A 20020-nucleotide genomic window follows, 5' to 3' on the forward strand; every position below is an offset into this window, starting at 1 on the left:
CTGTTGCTGATGTGATGCCACGCAACAGATTCCAATCCCTGTTGACGTCATTACATTTTGTAAACAACATGACAGTATCTGAGACGGAAAAGAAAGACAAACTATGGAAACTCAGACTCTGGCTTGATTCATTCAGAGAGAAATGCCTGCAGGTGGTACCAGAAGAGCACAACTCTGTGGATGAGATGATGATGCAATACAGGATACACCAACACACAATGCAGAAAGTGTGATGTTCGCATTTGTTTTACAGGCGACAGTGACTGTTTTTAGGACTTTCACCACCAATGAAAGTCTTCATGACCGATGTCATAAAAGAAAAAAAGAGGGGGGAAAAAGCGTTTTTTAAGAGTTTTATCTTGTTTCATATTTTTTATATTTATAATAGATGACTACATAAAAATATAACTAATATGTGATTATTATTCATGGTATATACCGTTATGGGGATAAGTAAGCAATCAACCCTGCAAATGAGCCCTTAGTTGTTCAGACAACGTGAGTACAAATACAGAAATTATGCACCCATCAAAGCCCAATGTTGCAATATTACAACATTTCTCTAAAAACATACATAAACATTTTTTTCTATAACTCTTCAATTTCTGCATCAAATGCCTCCTACAACAACATCTGAAAGGTCAATTTTTATTTTTATTTTTTTAGGTTTTTCTATATTTGGGTCTTACAGGATTAAAATGTAATATCGGAAATTATCGGTATCGGTTTCAAAAAGTAAAATTTATGACTTTTTAAAACGTAGCTGTACGGAGTGGTACACGGACGTAGGGAGGAGTACAGAGCACCAATAAACCTTTAAGGCACTGCCTTTGCGTGCCGGCCCAATCACATAATATCTATGGCTTTTCACACAGACACAAGAGAATGCCATACATACTTGGTCAACAGCCATAGAGGTCACACTGAGGGTGGCCGTATAAACAACTTTAACACTGTTACAAATATGCGCCACACCGTGAACCCACACCAAACCAGAATGACAAAACACATTTCGGGAGAACATCCGCACCGTAACACAACATAAACACAACAGAACAAATACCCAGAATCCCTTGCAACACTAACTCTTCCGGGACGCTACAATATACCCCCCCCCCCCCCCCCCCCCCAGTGTTTCAGTAGTGTATGAGAGTGTTTTACTAGTGTGTGTGAGAGAAAAACATTTCAGTAGTGTCAATGAGAGTGTTTCAGTAGTGTGTATGAGAGTGTTTCCCCCCCCCAACCCCGCCCACCTCAACCCCGCCCACCTCAACCTCCCCATGTCCCAAATTCCAAGCTGCTGTTTTGAGGCATGTTAAAAAAATAATGCACTTTGTGACTTCAATAATAAATATGGCAGTGCCATGTTGGCATTTTTTTTTCCATAACTTGAGTTGATTTATTTTGGAAAACCTTGTCACATTGTTTAGTGCATCCAGCGGGGCATCACAACAAAATTAGGCAGAATAATGTGTTCATTCCATGACTACAAGAGAATGCAATGCATACTTGGTCAACAGCCATACAGGTCACACTGAGGGTGGCCGTATAAACAAGTTTAACACTGTTACAAATATGCGCCACACCGTGAACCCACACCAAACCAGAATGACAAAACACATTTCGGGAGAACATCCGCACCGTAACACAACATAAACACAACAGAACAAATACCCAGAATCCCTTGCAACACTAACTCTTCCGAAACGCTGCAATATACACCCCACCCCCTCAACCACACAACAAAATTAGGCATAATAATGTGTTCATTCCTTGACTGTATACATCGATATCGGTTGATATTGGAATCGGTAATTAAGAGTTGGACAATATCGGAATATCGGCAAAAAAAAGCCACTATCGGAAATCTCTAATAATAACCAAAGCTTGCTCTTACCTCATCATTTTGGGCGAGCAGTTGGGCGAGTTCCGCATCCCTCCGTTGCGCTGCTTTTTTTTGGGCGAGAGCGTCGACGGATGCTCGTCTTCGACTGCAAACACACGCACAGAGTGTCAGAAAGGCAGACGCGTGGGGAAAGTGAGCTGGACCTGACATGAAAATAAGTCATTGTTAACACAAAAATCAATCAAAGCAAACACAACAGCAACAAAAAAAAATAAACAAAGGGTAAAAAAAAATTTTTTTAAAAATTAATAACTCCAAAATATATTATTAGTAATGACTGATCTTATAGGCAGGAGAAAAACCAATTGATGACCTGAAAGGTGAATTCTGGGGCCTTCAGTTTTTTGCTTTTTTTTGGACCTCTAGCAGTCTGCATCAGAGTGACCATGCCTAGCTAACACCATTAATTGCCATGTGATCCCAGAAACTGTCATAATCAGTAAGTTGCGGGCGAAAGCAATGACAATGAGATACAGTAAATAGAGGTTATGAAGAGATGGATCTGAATATTTTTTTTTTTTTTTTTTTAGATTCTTAACTATCCGAAGCCCCGGCCCATTATTCCACACTGCAAAAAGTCCAGTGTTCAAAAACAAGAAAAAAAAAATACAAAAACTAGGGGTATTTTATTTGAACTAAGCAAAATTATCTGCCAATAGAACAAGAACATTTGGCTTGTCAAGACTTTCCAAAACAAGTAAAATTAGCTAACCTCAATGAACCCAAAAATACCTTAAAATAAGTATATTCTCACTAGTAGGGATGATGCTCGAAACCAGTTTTCCCGGTTGTTCGATAAGAAAAGAACCGAGTCCTCGGACTCGAATCGCTTTTTGAGAACCGGTACCCGTTATCGAGACCACTATAGTAAAGAAAAAGATTTGGTTCTTTATTCGAATCCCTGGGAACGAATCCCGTCTCGACAAGAAACGCCCTGTGGGACATCACAAGAAATGACGTCACGTAGCTCAGTCATTAGGCGCAGATAGGGAAAGCAAGAAAAAAATGGACCGGAAAAAGCGCTCCAAGGCATGGCTTCATTTCACCAAAAAATTGCAATATGCAATTATTGCCAGGCTTCGCTCTCGTGTAAGGGGAGGGAGCACAACAAGCATTTTGAAACATGTTCAGGCTGTGCATAACCTGAAAGTTCGAGAACGGTGTCGTGTCTTCGACACGTGGAGAAGCAGCGGCAGAGACGACGAAGAACGCCCCTCTTCTTCTGCCAGCTGCCCAAGTCCCAGTTACAGTGGCGGTGACGCCGGTGAGTAACTAACGAAAACTGTTGCCGGTTAATTTCCATATCTGCTCACTTGTAGTAACGTTACCTCTTATGTCAACCAGACTTCCCTCTCCCCAGCCACTTCGTCCAGCTCTTCCCGGGGGATCCCGAAGCGTTCCCAGGCCAGCCGGGAGACATAGTCTTCCCAACGTGTCCTGGGTCTTCCCCGTGGCCTCCTACCGGTCAGACGTGCCCTAAACACCTCCCTAGGGAGGCGTTCGGGTGGCATCCTGACCAGATGCCCGAACCACCTCATCTGGCTCCTCTCGATTTGGAGGAGCAGCGGCTTTACTTTGAGTTCCTCCCGGATGGCAGAGCTTCTCACCCTATCTCTAAGGGAGAGCCCCGCCAACCGGCGGAGGAAACTCATTTCGGCCGCTTGTACCCGTGATCTTGTCCTTTCGGTCATAACCCAAATCTCATGACCATAGGTGAGGATGGGAACGTAGATCGACCGGTAAATTGAGAGCTTTGCCTTCCGGCTCAGCTCCTTCTTCACCACAATGGATCGTTTCAGCGTCCGCATTACTGAAGACGCCGCACCGATCCGCCTGTCGACCTCACGATCCACTCTTCCCTCACTCGTGAACAAGACTCCTAGGTACTTGAACTCCTCCACTTGGGGAAAGATCTCCTCCCCAACCCGGAGATGGCACTCCACCCTTTTCCAGGCGAGAACCATGGACTCGGACTTGGGAGGTGCTGATTCTCATCCCAGTCGTTTCACACTCGGCTGCGAACCGATCCAGTGAGAGCTGAAGATCCTGGCCAGATGAAGCCATCAGGACCACATCCTCTGCAAAAAGCAGAGACCTAATCCCGCAGCCACCAAACCGGATCCCCTCAACGCCTTGATTGCGCCTAGAAATTCTGTCCATAAAAGTTATGAACAGAATCGGTGACAAAGGGCAGCCTTGGCGGAGTCCAACCCTCACTGGAAACGTGTCCGACTTACTGCCGGCAATGCGGACCAAGTTCTGACACTGATCATACAGGGAGCGGACCGCCACAATCAGACAGTCCGATACCCCATACTCTCTGAGCACTCCCCACAGGACTTCCCGAGGGACACGGTCGAATGCCTTCCCCAAGTCCACAAAACACATGTAGACTGGTTGGGCAAACTCCCATGCACCCTCAAGGACCCTGCCGAGAGTATAGAGCTGGTCCACAGTTCCACGACCAGGACGAAAACCACACTGTTCCTCCTGAATCCGAGGTTCGACTATCCGGCGTAGCCTCCTCTCCAGTACACCTGAATAGACCTTACCGGGAAGGCTGAGGAGTGTGATCCCACGATAGTTAGAACACACCCTCCGGTTCCCCTTCTTAAAGAGAGGAACCACCACCCCGGTCTGCCAATCCAGAGGTACCGCCACCGATGTCCACGCGATGCTGCAGAGTCTTGTCAACCAAGACAGCCCCACAGCATCCAGAGCCTTAAGGAACTCCGGGCGGATCTCATCCTTGCCACCGAGGAGCTTTTTAACTACCTCAGCAACCTCAGCCCCAGAAATAGAACAGTCAATATTTATTTATTTATTTTTAGATTGTATTTTTTTCTTATATAATAAAACTGAGCTTTTGTTAAACCAAATATTGTGTTTTTTCCCCCATATGCAACAACCTATCTCGATTCGATAAGGAATCGGTTCGATAAGAGTATTCGATAACAGGCTCGAACTCAATAATTTCTTATCAAACATCATCCCTAATAACAAGTGCACTTTTCTTGGTTTTTCATGCTTGAAGTAAGAAATTGTTACTTTAAAAAAGTAGTTTTATACTTGTGAGTGTTGATGACACAGCTTTGCAACAGTTGATATTCTAGTTTCAAGCATGTTTTACTCAATATAGGTCATAAAATCTCAGCAACAAGCTGTAACTGAGATCATTTAGGACCAAAACCCTTAAAACAAGTAAAACACTCTAACATGAAATCTGCTTAGTGAGAAGAATTATCTTATCAGACAGAAAATAAGCAAATATCACCCTTATTTGAGATATTTAATCTTACTTAGATTTCAGTTTTTGCAGTGCAGTTGTATGGCGCAGAATGGCTCTTCTACTGGTCTACCTCCATGCCAAGAGAACACTCACACACACACACACACACGTTATGAAGGACACGCTAACACGGCGATGAATTAGTGGGCTAGACATGTCAGAAGCAAGCTAGTAAGGACAAATAACCCTCCAGCAGACGAAGGTCAGGACCAGCTTCCAAATTAATGATCCGTGTTCAGATTAATTATTCAATTTTTGGGGCGGGGACAAGGGGTCGTAAGCACTTTGCAAGACTGAAAGGACGAGAAAGAAGCTCGGCTGGAGTCTGATCTTCACTACTGGCTGAGTCCGACAGCTTCAAGCACTGCAAACCTGTATTAGTCCGTTGGTTAGAAATCAATAACAATCATATCAGCGCGAATCGGACTACACAAAACAAGGCGTGACCATTCCAAAGAAAGGGAATTTGGTCGGATAAAGGTCTTATTTTGTGTCATCCGAGCTCGGCTAATATCAACTTTGCACAAAACCAAACATTATGAAGTCTGTTTTGTCATTTTAGTGCACTAAAAATACAGTACAGGCCAAAAAGTTTGGACACACCTTCTCATTTCAATGGGTTTTCTTTATTTCCGTGACTATTTACGTTGAAGGTGTTCAGGTGCGCACAGAGTTTAGGGCAATAACAGCTCTAGGATAGAAACTGTTTTTCAATCTATTTGTCCTTGCTTTGATGGTCTTATAGCGCCTCCCTGAGGGCAAGAGTTCAAGCCAGTGGTGACCTGGGTGGGATGAGTCCCTGAGGATGCTGTTTGCAAAACAGTAAAAAAAAACAGCAAAGAAACTAGAATATAAAACATCCATCCATTTTCTACAGCTTGTTCCTTTTCGGCGGGTTGCTAGAGCCTATCTCAGCTGCATTCGGTTGGAAGGCGGTGTACACCCTGGACAAGTCGCCACTTCATCGCAGAGAATATAAAACAAGTTTTCAGTTATTTCACCTTTTTTTTTTTGTTAAGTACAAAGCTACGAATGAACACATGTGGAGTTATGTACTTAACAACAAAAAAAGGTGAAATAACTGAAAACTTGTTTTAGATTCTCTGCGATGAGGTGGCGACTTGTCCAGCGTGTACCCCGCCTTCCAACCGAATGCAGCTGAGATAGGCTCCAGCAACCCCCCGCGACCCCGAAAAGGAACAAGCTGTAGAAAATGGATGGATGTTTTATATTCTAGTTTCTTTGCTGTTTTTTTTTCACTGTTTTGCAAACAGCATCCTCAGGGACTCATCCCACCCAGGTCACCACTGGCTTGAACTCTTGCCCTCAGGGAGGCGCTATAAGATCATCAAAGCAAGGACAAATAGATTGAAAAACAGTTTCTATCCTCGAGCTGTTATTGCCCTAAACTCTGTACGTACCTGAACACTCACTACTTTATCAACTTGCTTATCTCTGATAGAGATCTACTGTGCAATATGTTTTTTAACATTTTATTATGTTTTTAAATTGTTTTATTATTGTTTTATGTAGGTTGTTTTAAAAGCACTGAGTTGGATTGCTGTCCAATTTCGTCGTTTCCACACAATGACAATAAAGGTATTCTGATTCTGATGAAAGGGTTTTCACTTCACAGGTGTCATGGTTTCGATGCCTTCAGTGACAATCTACAAGGAAAAGTAGTCGTGAAAATAAAGAAAACGCATCGGAATGAGAAGGTGTGTCCAAACTTTTGGCCTGTATCAACCCAAAAGTACATACTAAAAGATGGGCAGGGTCATTCTGATCAAAGTTCGATAGTATAGTGTATGCAGTTTATAGTTATAACGCAGTCTATAGCTAGAACTAGGGCTGCAACTAACGATTAATTTTATAATCGATTAATCTGTCGATTATTACTTCGATTAATCGCTTGATAATCGGATAAAAGAGACAAACTACATTTCTATCCTTTCCAGTATATTATTTTAATTATTATTTCTCAGCTGTTCGTACATGTTGCAGTTTATGAATAAAGGTTTATAAAAAAAATATAAAAAAATAAAACATTTTAATAATTGCGTCTGCACATGCGCATAGCATAGATCCAACGAATCGATGACTAAATTAATCGCCAACTATTTTTATAATCGATTTTAATCGATTTAATCGATTAGTTGTTGCAGCCCTATCTAGAAACTGATGGAGTGAGGTCCACTCAGACTTTTTGGAACAACTCCAGCTCATATTTGTCAATCTGTAATACATAGGACTTTATTTTTAATTGTCATTTTAAATGTCATGCAAAAAAAAACCAAAAAAACTGCTGTTTTATTTTGGACATGTCAGAAAATATTGTATCTTTGTCAATTTGCCTTTACAAGTAAAGAAAGTTGTCAATAATAAAATATTCACAGAATATTATTGATCTATATTATCTTTTATTGCTAATTTTCCCAGTCATTTTCAAAATTTACAATCATCTCTATAGTCTTAATTTAGCATCGAATATGTTGGAATATAATGTGTTCTTTAGTTTTACTGTGTCGTTGAAATTAATTTAAAAACACACACAATTCATCATAAGATAATTAAACATGCTAATAGTGATGGGTCAAACGATACTAAAGCATTGACTGCTCTGCGGTCTTTTCCGAGGTTTCTGATTGTTAAACGTTGTCACCGTGATCTTATAGCGCAAAATGTTAGGTAAATAATGTTCTTTTCATGTTAACTATTTGGCTCATTGACCAGAATTGTGCATGTATAATTCCATACTGCACAACTATTTGTTTAAAAAAAAAAAACTAATAAATGATAAGCATTAGTTTTAATATCAACAAGGGAAATTGTTCCCTGTTTGTCTAAGTCTATATTTGCAAATTGTTCATGACTTTTTAGTCGGTCAGATCATTGTGAACCCCCAGCACAGTGTCAATACAGCGAGTAAGTGAGTGAATTATATTTATATAGCGCTTTTTCTCTAGTGACTCAAAGCGCTTTACGTAGTGAAACCCAATATCTAAGTTACATTTAAACCAGTGTGGGTGGCACTGAGAGCAGGTGGGTTAAGTGCCTTGCCCGAGGACACGACGGCAGTGACTGGGATGGCGGAAGCGGGGATCGAACCTGGAACCCTCAAGTTGCTGGCACGGCCACTCTACCAACCGAGCTATACCGCCCCGGTGTGTCATACACTCTCCGAGGCATCATTCACCCATCACTATTTATTAGCATTGAGTGCTCTAAAAAATAATAATAAATAAATAAATAAATAATAAATAAATAAAAATAAATAAAAAATATTATGCAATGTTTTTTTCTTTGGGATTGTTAAAAATAATTATTTTAGATGTGTTTGAAAATATGCATACAAAAAAAAAAAATACATGACACGTTAATTTCAGTGAATTTGATTGCCCATCCCTAGTACATGCTGAGTGTATTCCCACAGCCCAGGTTAAGTCTCCTCCAAGCTACGGGCTACTCACAACCCCTTCAGCCTGACGGTGGCTCAAACCGCAGCAACCACTGCAAAAAAATCCGTGCAAAGACGCGGCCCCAGTGAACCGTCATGCAGCAAACAGCACGGGCAGGCTACTGACTGATGCATCCCGCTAAGGGGCCAACCTACAGTGGCTACTTTGACTGTGCAGCGTGGCATTACTGGGGTGGTAGCGGTATTTCACCGGCAGACTGCGGGCCCGGTTCAGCCGACTCGCCGCCAAGGACCTGGCGTCTTCTGGCACCGAGATACTGAGGCGCAGTTTGGAATGGCGAGCCGCAGGCCCCGGCCCCGTGGGAAGCAGGCTCCCTTTACGGTTATTAACAAGGGGCACGTTGATGGCGCCGGGCTTAACCGACACGTCCTTGTTGCCTTGCAGGGCGTTGGGCGAGAAAGCGTTCGAGGCGATGGAGGTGCAGCCGGGGGCTTTAACGGATCGGTTATGGAAAGACGGTCTAACGTCATCCATTACTGTCAAACAATGAAGAATACAAAGTGTGAGGAAAAAGCTGTTCTCAGATAAACAATTAGGAAATGAGCACAATGGCATGATTTACCGATCCAAGCATATTGTTCTGAATCAAAAAATAAAGAGACAGTTGAAACAACCTGACAAGGCATCATCAAAAAGGTACCTTTGACTTCTGATAAGCTCTAAAATAAGCATACAATAAAAGCCAGATTGTTTCTTCTTCCTTTGTTATTCCACGTCGAAGCCGCTGCGACATTTCCTTCGCATTTTGTGACAAACATGAATTAATCAGGAGCCCCTTCACTTTTTTTTTTTTTTTTTTTTTTTCCCCACCCTCACTTTGCGGTGGAACAAAGCGAGAGACGCCGGCACGGGCTTAAGCCAGTCAAATCCCTTCAGATGTTTTAGTCACGTCAAGCATAATGTGCAGCACACGTTTGCAGCTAATAATTTATGAAACGTTCCCTGTCGTCGTTAAACATCGGGAAGGGTTCACCTCGGACGTACTTGCCAACCCTCCCGAATTTTCCGGGAGACTCCCGAAATTCAGCGCCTCTCCCGAAAACCTCCCGGGACAAATATTCTTCCGAAAATCTCCCGATTTTTTTCCATGCGGACCTGAGTGAGGACAACAGGGTGACAAGAACTAAATCATCCAGACTAGAGATACATTGTATTATTATGTTTATCTTACCTACAAATAAATATATTTATTAATTAAAAAAAAAAAAAACTAAATACATTTTTCCTATATTTTGCTAAAAACATCAAAATTAATTGTATTTTTATTTGTATTTTTTCTGACTCCGTATTATATCCAGCCATAGAATTGTGCATTAAAATAAACGTGTTTGAAATAATTAATTTTAAATGATCATAATAATTCATTTAAAATGACCATATTTAATTATTAAAATAATTGCTTGTTTATCAACAACTTTAGCATTTTATTCATTACATTTTGAAACTCTCAGAAGCCAAGTTATGTTATATTCCTTAAGATTTATTTATGCAAGTTTGAAGTATCAATTATCTAAACACAGTTTTGTTTGCATATTTTCAGGATGTATATATATATATATATATATATATATATATATATATATGTATGAAATACTTGACTTGGTGAATTCTAGCTGTCAATATACTCCTCCCCTCTTAACCACATCCCAAACCACGCCCCCCACCCCCCAACCCCCAACTCCCGAAATCGGAGGTCTCAAGGTTGGCAAGTATGACCTCGCACATGCGGTTCCGGTACTCGAGGTCCGGAACAAGAATTAAAAAAAGTTCATTTCTGGTATATTTGTCATGGCACCAAAGGTTGATTGGGCAGTTTTCGTAACATATTATGTCATACTTGCCAACCTTGAGACCTCCGATTTCGGGAGGTGGGGGGAGGGGGGTGGGGGTGGGGGTGGTCGGGGTGGGACGGGGGCTTGGTTGGGGCGTGGTTGGGGGCGTGGCCAAAAGGGGAGGAGTATATTTACAGCTAGAATTCACAAAGTTAAGTATTTCATAAATATATATATATATATAAGAAATACTTGACGTTCAGTGAATTCTAGCTATATATACATATATATATATATATATATATATATATATTATATGTATTTTATTATATATATATCTATATATCTATTTTATTATATATATATAGATATATATATATAAAAAATAAATACTTGTACTACTTATTTTATTATATATATATATATATATATATATATATATATATATATATATATATATATATATATATATAAGAGAAATACTTGAATTTCAGTGTTCATTTATTTACACATATACACACACATAACACTCATCTACTCATTGTTGAGTTAAGGGTTGAATTGTCCATCCTTGGTCTATTCTCTGTCACTATTTTTCGAACCATGCTGAACATGATGATGCATTCTGTGTGGCACGCACAAAAGTGCTTTCATCAAATGCACTAGATGGCAGTATTGTCCTGTTTAAGAGTTTCACAACATTGCTGTTTACGGCAGACGAACTGCTTTACGGTATACAAAAACGTGACTGCTGTTGTTGTGTGTTGTTACCGCGCTAGGAGGACGTTAATGAAACTGCCTAACAATAAACCCACATAAGAAACCAAGAACTCGCCCTCCATCATTCTACAGTTATAATGTTATTGGGCAGGTATGCTGTTTATGTTGTGGGCCTGAATTTCGGGAGATTTTCGGGAGAAAATTTGTCCCGGGAGGTTTTCGGGAGAGGCGCTGAATTTCGGGAGTCTCCCGGAAAATCCGAGAGGGTTGGCAAGTATGTATTATGTGACAAATATTCACCTGCTTGTTGGCTTTATTTCCCATACAGTACAGGACAAAAGTTTGGACACACCTTCTCATTTGAAGCGTTTTCTTTATTTTCCTGGTCAAAAGTACCACCTACACTTGTAAAGAGTTCAGAACTTTCCTCCAGAAGGTCTTATCTTTGCCCATGTGATGTCAGGTGAAACAAAAATTGAGCCGTTTGGCCACAATACCCAGCAATATGTTTGGAGAAGAAAAGGTGAGGGCTTTTTAATCCCAGGAACACCATTCCTACCGTCAAGCATGGTGGTGGTAGTATTATTCTCTGGGGCTGTTTTGCTGCCAATGGAACTGGTGCTTTACAGAGAGTAAATGGGACAATTAAAAAAAGGAGGATTACCTCCAAATTCTTTAGGACAAGCTAAAATCATAAACCCGGAGGTTGGGTCTTGGGCGCAGTTGGGTGTTCCAACAGTACAATGACCCCAAACACACGTCAAAAGTGGTAAAGGAATAGCTAAATCAGGCTAGAATGAAGGTTTTAGAATGGCCTTCCCAAAGTCCTGACTTAAACGGTGTGGACAATGCTGAAGAAACAAGTCCACGTCAGAAAACCGACACATTTACCTGAACTGCACCAATTTTGTCAAGAGGAGTGGTCAAAAAATTCAACCCAGAAGCTTGTGGATGGCTACCAAAAGTGCCTTATTGCAGTGAAACTTGCCAAAGGACATGTAAGCAAATATTAACATTGCTGTATGTATACTTTTGATTTGCTCACGTTTTCAGTAGACCCATAATAAATTCATAAACGAACCAAACTTCATGAATGTTTTTTTGTGACCAACAAGTATGTGCTGCAATCACTCTATCACAAAAAAATAAGAGTTGTAGAAATTATTGGAAACAAAACAGCCATGACATTATGTTCTTCACAAGTGTATGTCAACTTTTGACCACGACTCTACATTAGGGGTGTCAAAGCCAAGGATCCGGTTCACGAATTAATGATCTATGTCCCCCGGGATGATATTTGATTAGTATTAGATCCGGCCCGCAGGCCACAGCCACCTGCTGCTGTTTTGCACGCACCAATACTCCCATCAGTGTTGGTGCTAGGAATTTTCCAAATGGGGTTTCCAGGGTACATTATTGGGGTCCCACTTTTTTGTAAGCGTTTTAAAAACAAATAATAAATGTATGCATTATCCTGTTATATCTCACATTCTATGTTGTGTTTTGGAAAAAAGGTTGTCATAAACGTTACTTAATTCATTAAAAAATAATAATACAATAGAAAAAAATGTATTCAGTTATAAACATTCATTCACTTTCTTCTTTCCTTCATGGATCTCTGCCAGTATTTGTTTCCTATATTTTTAATGTAATATTTTCAGAATGTGTTAGTTCTATTTTTGGCCAAAGTAAGACAAAGAAAACAATCTGAAGTTGTCTTTATTTTTTTAATTTTAATGCCATGATTTTAATAGTCCGGCCCGCGTGTGCACACATTTTCCTCCATGCGGCCCCTGAGCTAAAATGAGTTCGACACCCTTGATTTACCTTGTAGATTGTCACTGAAGGCATCAAAACTATGAATGAACACATGTGGAGTTATGTACTTAACAAAAACATTTTTTTATATTCTAGTTTCTTCAAAATAGCCACCCTTTGCTCCGATTACTGCTTTGCACACTCTTGGCATTCTCTTGATGAGCTTCAAGAGATGGCTTTCAGCCTTGAAGGAGTTCCCAGAGGTCTCGAATGCCAAGAGTGTGTGTTTTCATGACTATTTACATTGTAGATTGTCACTGAAGGCATCAAAACTATGACACCTGCGAAGTGAAAACTCTTTCAGGTGAAGCTCATGGAGAGAATGCCAAGAGTGTGCAAAACAGTAATCAGAGCAAAGGGTGGCTATTTTTGAAGAAACTAGAATATAAAACATATTTTCAGTTATTTCACCTTTTTTTTGTTAAGTACATAACTCCACATGTGTTCATTCATAGTTTTGATGCCTTCAGTGATAATCTACAATGTCATGAAAATAAATGAAAAAAAACATTGAACGAGAAGGTGTGTCCAAACTTTTAACCTGTACTGTATATAGAGTGGTACCTCAACTCTACCGTGGTTCCACCAAGTACCACCTTTAGAAAACACCGGGCTCTCCGAGTACCACCAGAATGACCAACAATTAAATACAGTAGCGTAGTAGGCCTACGTATTCATTAAAAACAGGGCATACATTTTATTTACCAAGTGTTTTTCATATGTTGTGACACTACACGCAATTTGAACAGTCACACTATGTTTGACTATTTAATTCAGTGGTTCTCCACTAGATGGAGCACCACTGCTTTGAGTAACGCCACAGTGACCAAACACATCTGGTTTTACTCTCGATTGATTGATTGATTGATTGATTGAAACTTTTATTAGTAGATTGCACAGTACAGTACATATTCCGTAAAATTGACCACTAAATGGTAACACCCCAATAAGTTTTTCAACTTGTTTAAGTCCACGTAAATCAATTCATGGTAATTGGTAATCTAGCATTAATGTTTAGCTAGAGATCAACATAACCTTGTTTTCAAAGGAAGAAAGTGAAAAGAAGAAGTCAAACATTCTATTAAATTGTTTTTATATGCTATTTCTTATCAAAAATTTTGCTTTTCTTTTGTTACGTGTTAAAATTGTATTGTTTTGGGTGTGGCCAAGCACCAATTGCATTGGTTTCAATTGATGTCAATAGGAGACCTTGATTTTAGATACGGTGGGGAAGGAATTCATACGGCCCCATTCCTTGGTGGATCTCGTGTGAGAGGAAGGCAATGCAGTCCGCTGAAAATGATGGAAAGAGCCACTCCGCATAGCAACTGACGCTGTGGTCAAAGTTGGAATTGCCACAAAACACATTTTACGATATTCAACACTCTACCGCCGTCTGGCAGCTTAAGTGGATAGTGCACCCCCCCCCACCCGCATATCGTCACGTTTCATGTGTCAGGTAAACCGTGAAATGGGAATCCCCTTCCCATAACGAGTTCATAAGTTGAGGTACTAACGTATGTGTCATTTGCAATCCGAACTGGGGTGGAAGGAAGCGCACCGTGTCTAAGTGGACTGAGACCCATCTCTCACACAGTGTGAACGCACCCCCTCAAACGGATCCTGTTTGAATCCCAGCAGACATAGCAGCACACGCACTCGGGCCGTGAATCTTTGGGCACCACACGACTCGATCCGATTCAATTCTCGGGAGTAACGATTCGATTCAGAATCGTCAAAAATCTAAACGTTGTAACAACATCGAGTGCCTGTTCTGTGATTAACGACATTCCTCTAAGAAATAAACAGCTGTGAAAAATGGTATGGTACTATATAGATAGTGTATACTATAAGAAAACTAGTTTTATTTCATAAAATTATACAAAAAAATTTAATAAAGTTAAATACCAATAAGGCAACAAGAGAAGTATCCAACACTTCTCTTTTCTGAAGTAAATATGTACAGCAGAACTCAAACCTAACGTTGAAACAACATGCTTTTCAACGACGTTTAATCAATGTTGGGTTCTGACGTTGAGTTGACCATTGAAATTTGGTCATTTCCCAACCTATATTCTACAACATAAATACAACGTTGAAACAACATGCTTTGTGACGACGTTTAATCAATGTCAGGTTGTGACGTTGATTTGACCATTGAATTTTGGTAATTTCCCAACCGATATCCTACAACACAAATACAACGTTGAAACAACACGCCTCTTTACAACGTTTATTCAATGTCAGGTTGTGACGTTGACTTGACTATTGAATTTTGGTCATTTCCGAACCAATATCCTACAACACAAATACAACGTTGAAACAACATGCTTTTTGACGACGTTGAATCAATGTAAGGTTGTGACGTTGATTTGACCATTGAATTTTGGTCATTTCCCAACCAAAATTCTACAACACAAATACGTCGAAACAACATGCTTTTTGACGACGTTGAATCAATGTCAGGTTGTGACGTTGACTTGACTATTGAATTTTGGTCATTTCCCAACCAATATTTTTCGAACTCAAACCTAACGTTGAAACAACATGATTTTCGACGACGTTTAATCAATGTCGGGTTCTGACGTTGATTTGACCATTGAAATTTGGTCATTTCCCAACTGATATTCTACAACACAAATACAACGTTGAAACAACATGCTTTTTGACGACGTTCAATCAATGTTGGGTTCTGACGTTGATTTGAACATTGAAATGTGGTCATTTCCCAACCAAAATTCTACAACACAAATACGTTGAAACAACATGCTTTTTGACGACGTTGAATCAATGTCAGGTTGTGACGTTGACTTGACTATTGAATTTTGGTCATTTCCCAACCAATATTTTTCGAACTCAAACCTAACGTTGAAACAACATGATTTTCGACAACGTTTAATCAATGTCGGGTTCTGACGTTGATTTGACCATTGAATTTTGGTCATTTCCCAACCAATATTCTATAACACTAATACGTTGAAACATGCTTTTTGACGACGTTGAATCAATGTTGGGTTCTGACGTTGATTTGACCATTGAATTTTGGTCATTCCCTAACCAAAATTCTACAACACAAATACAACGTTGAAACAACATGCTTTTTGACTACGTTTAATCAATGTTGGGTTCTGACGTTGATTAGACCATTGAAATTTGGTCATTTCCCAACCAATGTCCTACAACACAAATACAACGTTGAAACAACATGCTTTTTGACAACGTTTATTCAATGTCAGGTTGTGACGTTGACTTGACTATTGAATTTTGGTCATTTCCCAACCAATATTTTTCGAACTCAAACCTAACGTTGAAACAACATGATTTTCGACGACGTTTAATCAATGTTGGGTTCTGACGTTTATTTGACCATTGAATTTTGGTCATTTCCCAACCAATATTCTATAACACTAATACGTTGAAACATGCTTTTTGACGACATTGAATCAATGTTGGGTTCTGACGTTGATTTGACCATTGAATGTTGGTCATTCCCTAACCAAAATTCTACAACACAAATACAACGTTGAAACAACATGCTTTTTGACTACGTTTAATCAATGTTGGGTTCTGAAGTTGATTTGACCATTGAATTTTGGTAATTTCCCAACCGATATCCTACAACACAAATACGTTGACACATGTTTTTTGACGACGTTTAATCAATGTTGGGTTCTGACATTGATTTGACCATTGAAATGTTGTCATTTCCTAACCAAAATTATACAACACGAATAGAACGTTGAAACAACATGTTTTTTTACTACGTTTAATCAATGTCAGGTTGTGACGTTGATTTGACCATTGAATTTTTGGTCATTTCCCAACCAATATTTCTGAACTCAAACCTAACGTTGAAACAACATGCTTTTCGGCAACGTTTAATCAATGTCAGGTTGTGACGTTGACTTGACTATTGAATTTTGGTCATTTCCCAACCAATATTTTTCGAACTCAAACGTAACGTTGAAACAACATGATTTTCGACGACGTTTAATCAATGTCGGGTTCTGACGTTGATTCGACCATTGAATTTTGGTCATTTCCCAACCATATCCTATAACACTAATACATTGAAACATGCTCTTTGACGACATTGAATCAATATCAGGTTGTGACGTTTATTTGACCATTGAAATTTGGTCATTTCCCAACCAATATTCTATAACACTAATACGTTGAAACATGCTTTTTGACGACGTTGAATCAATGTTGGGTTCTGACGTTGATTTGACCATTGAATTTTGGTCATTCCCTAACCAAAATTCTACAACACAAATACAACGTTGAAACAACATGCTTTTCGACGACGTTTAATCAATGTTGGGTTCTAAAGTTGATTTAACCATTGAATTTTGGTCATTTCCCAACCGATATCCTACAACACAAATACAACGTTGAAACAACATGTTTTTTGACGACGTTTATTCAATGTCGGGTTGTGACATTGATTTGACCATTGAATTTTGGTCATTTCCCAACCAATATCCTACAACACAAATACGTTGAAACATGCTTTTTGACGACGTTGAATCAATGTCAGATTGTGACGTTGATTTGACCATTGAATTTTGGTCATTTCCCAACCGATATCCTACAACACAAATACAACGTTGAAACAACATGTTTTTTGACGACGTTTATTCAATGTCGGGTTGTGACATTGATTTGACCATTGAATTTTGGTCATTTCCCAACCAATATCCTACAACACAAATACGTTGAAACAACATGCTTTTTAACGACGTTGAATCAATGTCAGGTTGTGACGTTGATTTGACCATTGAATTTTGGTCATTCCCTAACCAAAATTCTACAACACGAATACAACGTTGAAACAACATGCTTTTTGACGACGTTTAATCAATGTTGGGTTCTGACGTTGATTTAACCATTGAAATTTGGTCATTTCCCAACCAATATTCTACAACACAGATACAACGTTGAAACAACATGCTTTTTGACGACATTTAATCAATGTCAGGTTGTGACGTTGATTTGACCATTGAATTTTGGTAATTTCCCAACCAATATTTTCGAACTCAAACCTAACATTGAAACATGCTTTTCGGCGACGTTTAATCAATGTTGGGTTCTAAAGTTGATTTGACCATTGAATTTTGGTCATTTCCCAACCTATATCCTACAACACAAATACAACGTTGAAACAACATGCTTTTTGACGACGTTTAACCAATGTCAGGTTGTGACGTTGATTTGACCATCAAAATGTGGTCATTTCCCAACAAACAACGCGGATCCGACGTTAGACATCAACATTGTCTCAATTTACAGACACAACTATTTTGCAACATCGTTTCAAAGACAGTTTCAAAGGACATGTGTGTATAATCAACGTTGTATCAATGTCCTGTGCTTGCTGGGTTATCGCCGGGATATATGCATGGATTCGCGGCATCTCGGTACAAGTTTGCGATATTTCACTCAACAGAACGGCGGTGAAGATCGCCAGTCCCAGAGACTATGGCCCACTCGGTTTTAAAAGTTGGTAGCCCTGTAGTCACGTCCAATCAGAGAGAGTATGGCCAGATGATCTCCTAAATGATTGGTCAAAAACTGACTACAGGGCGCCATGTTTGCTACCAACTATATTCATGCACGTTTCAAAGGGGTCAAGGCTCTCTAGACCAGGGGTCGGCAACTCGCGGCTCCGGAGCCGCATGCGGCTCTTTGATCACTCTGATGCGGCTCAGCAGCTTTCTTGCTGAACCCCCCAACTTTCCCGTGAGACTTCCGGATTTCAGTGCCTCTCGCAGAGAACTCCCGGGATTAATATTCACCGATTTTCACCCTTACGGCTATAATAAGGGCGTGCCATGATGGTACAATATTTGGCGCCCTCTACAATCTGTATTAACAGAGTGCCAGCCCAACACTTGTTAAACAATATACATCTTTTGCTTGCACACGTACGTGACAGCAAGGCATACTTTGTCAACAGCCACACAGGTTACACTGACGGTGACCATATAAAACAACTTTAACACTAATAATGCGCCACACTTTGAACCAAAACCAAACAAGAATGACAAACACATTTCGGGAGAACATCTGCACCTTAACACAACATAAACATAACAGAACAAACACCCAGAATCCCATGCAGCCTTGACTCTTCCGGGCTATATTATACACCCCTGCTACCACCAAACCCCGCCCCCACCCCAACCCTGCTCCCTCACACATCACCCCCCCCCCCCCCCCCCCCCCCCTCTTTCTCTCTGTGCGTCGGTTGAGGTGGGCGGGGTTTGGTAGCGGGGGTGTATAATGTATCCCGGAAGAGTTAGGGCTGCATGGGATTCTGGGTATTTGTCCTGTTGTGTTTTTGTGTAATGTGTTTGTCATTCTTGTTTGGTGTGGGTTCACAGTGTGGCGCATTATTAGTAAGAGTGTTAAAAAAAAATGTTATACCGCCACCGTCAGTGTAACCTGTGTGGTTGTTGACCAAGTATGCGTTGCTGTCACCAACGTGAGCAAGCAAAAGCCACATACAACGTGAGGCTGATCAGGCACGCTGTTCATGGTGGGTGCTATATGCTGTACCAACACAGCACGCATGACACTGACAAGCGCCATTCAGTTAAAACCAGCGTGCCGCACCAGCTTTCAAATCCTATATAAAGGTGTGGGCAGCGTGTCTGAGACCCATGGTTTAAACATGGCACAAAGTACAAAAAAATCTCTGTATACAGTAGTGATGGGTCCGGCAACACCGATGCATCGGCGCATGCGTCGAGCTCATAGAGCGAAACCCTGTGTCGGTGCGCGTACCGCTTTTAGAAAGTCACGTGACTGATCATGAGCTGTTTTGGTCACGTGACCGATACGCGAACTCTGTGCCCTGTGAACGGCTCTTTTCTACAGCCGGAGAAATAATAACTAAGAAGAGAAAGCGTCTATAATTGAATACGTTGGAAAAACTGTTTTTAAAAAAAAATAAAAATGTGTAAAAAAAAATCAATAATAATTTCCAGGTCCACCAGCATCCTCATTCACAACACGTTCTCTTAGATTTCCA

At 40.3% G+C, this 20020-nt stretch overlaps 1 protein-coding gene across 23 annotated transcripts in view; it reads right to left on the minus strand.

Moving 5' to 3' along the window:
* The window catches only part of kcnma1a (potassium large conductance calcium-activated channel, subfamily M, alpha member 1a), a 691811-nt gene that overhangs the window by 142757 nt on the left and 529034 nt on the right, over nt 1–20020 (minus strand). For all 23 annotated transcript variants that reach the window (XM_061936588.1, XM_061936904.1, XM_061937671.2 and 20 more), the window contains one exon: nt 1898–1991. In XM_061936588.1, coding sequence (XP_061792572.1) covers nt 1898–1991 — 94 coding nt within the window. The remainder of the gene's footprint in view (nt 1–1897; nt 1992–20020) is intronic.

Source organism: Nerophis lumbriciformis, linkage group LG02 (genome assembly GCF_033978685.3).
Source record: "Nerophis lumbriciformis linkage group LG02, RoL_Nlum_v2.1, whole genome shotgun sequence".
NCBI lineage: Eukaryota > Metazoa > Chordata > Actinopteri > Syngnathiformes > Syngnathidae > Nerophis > Nerophis lumbriciformis.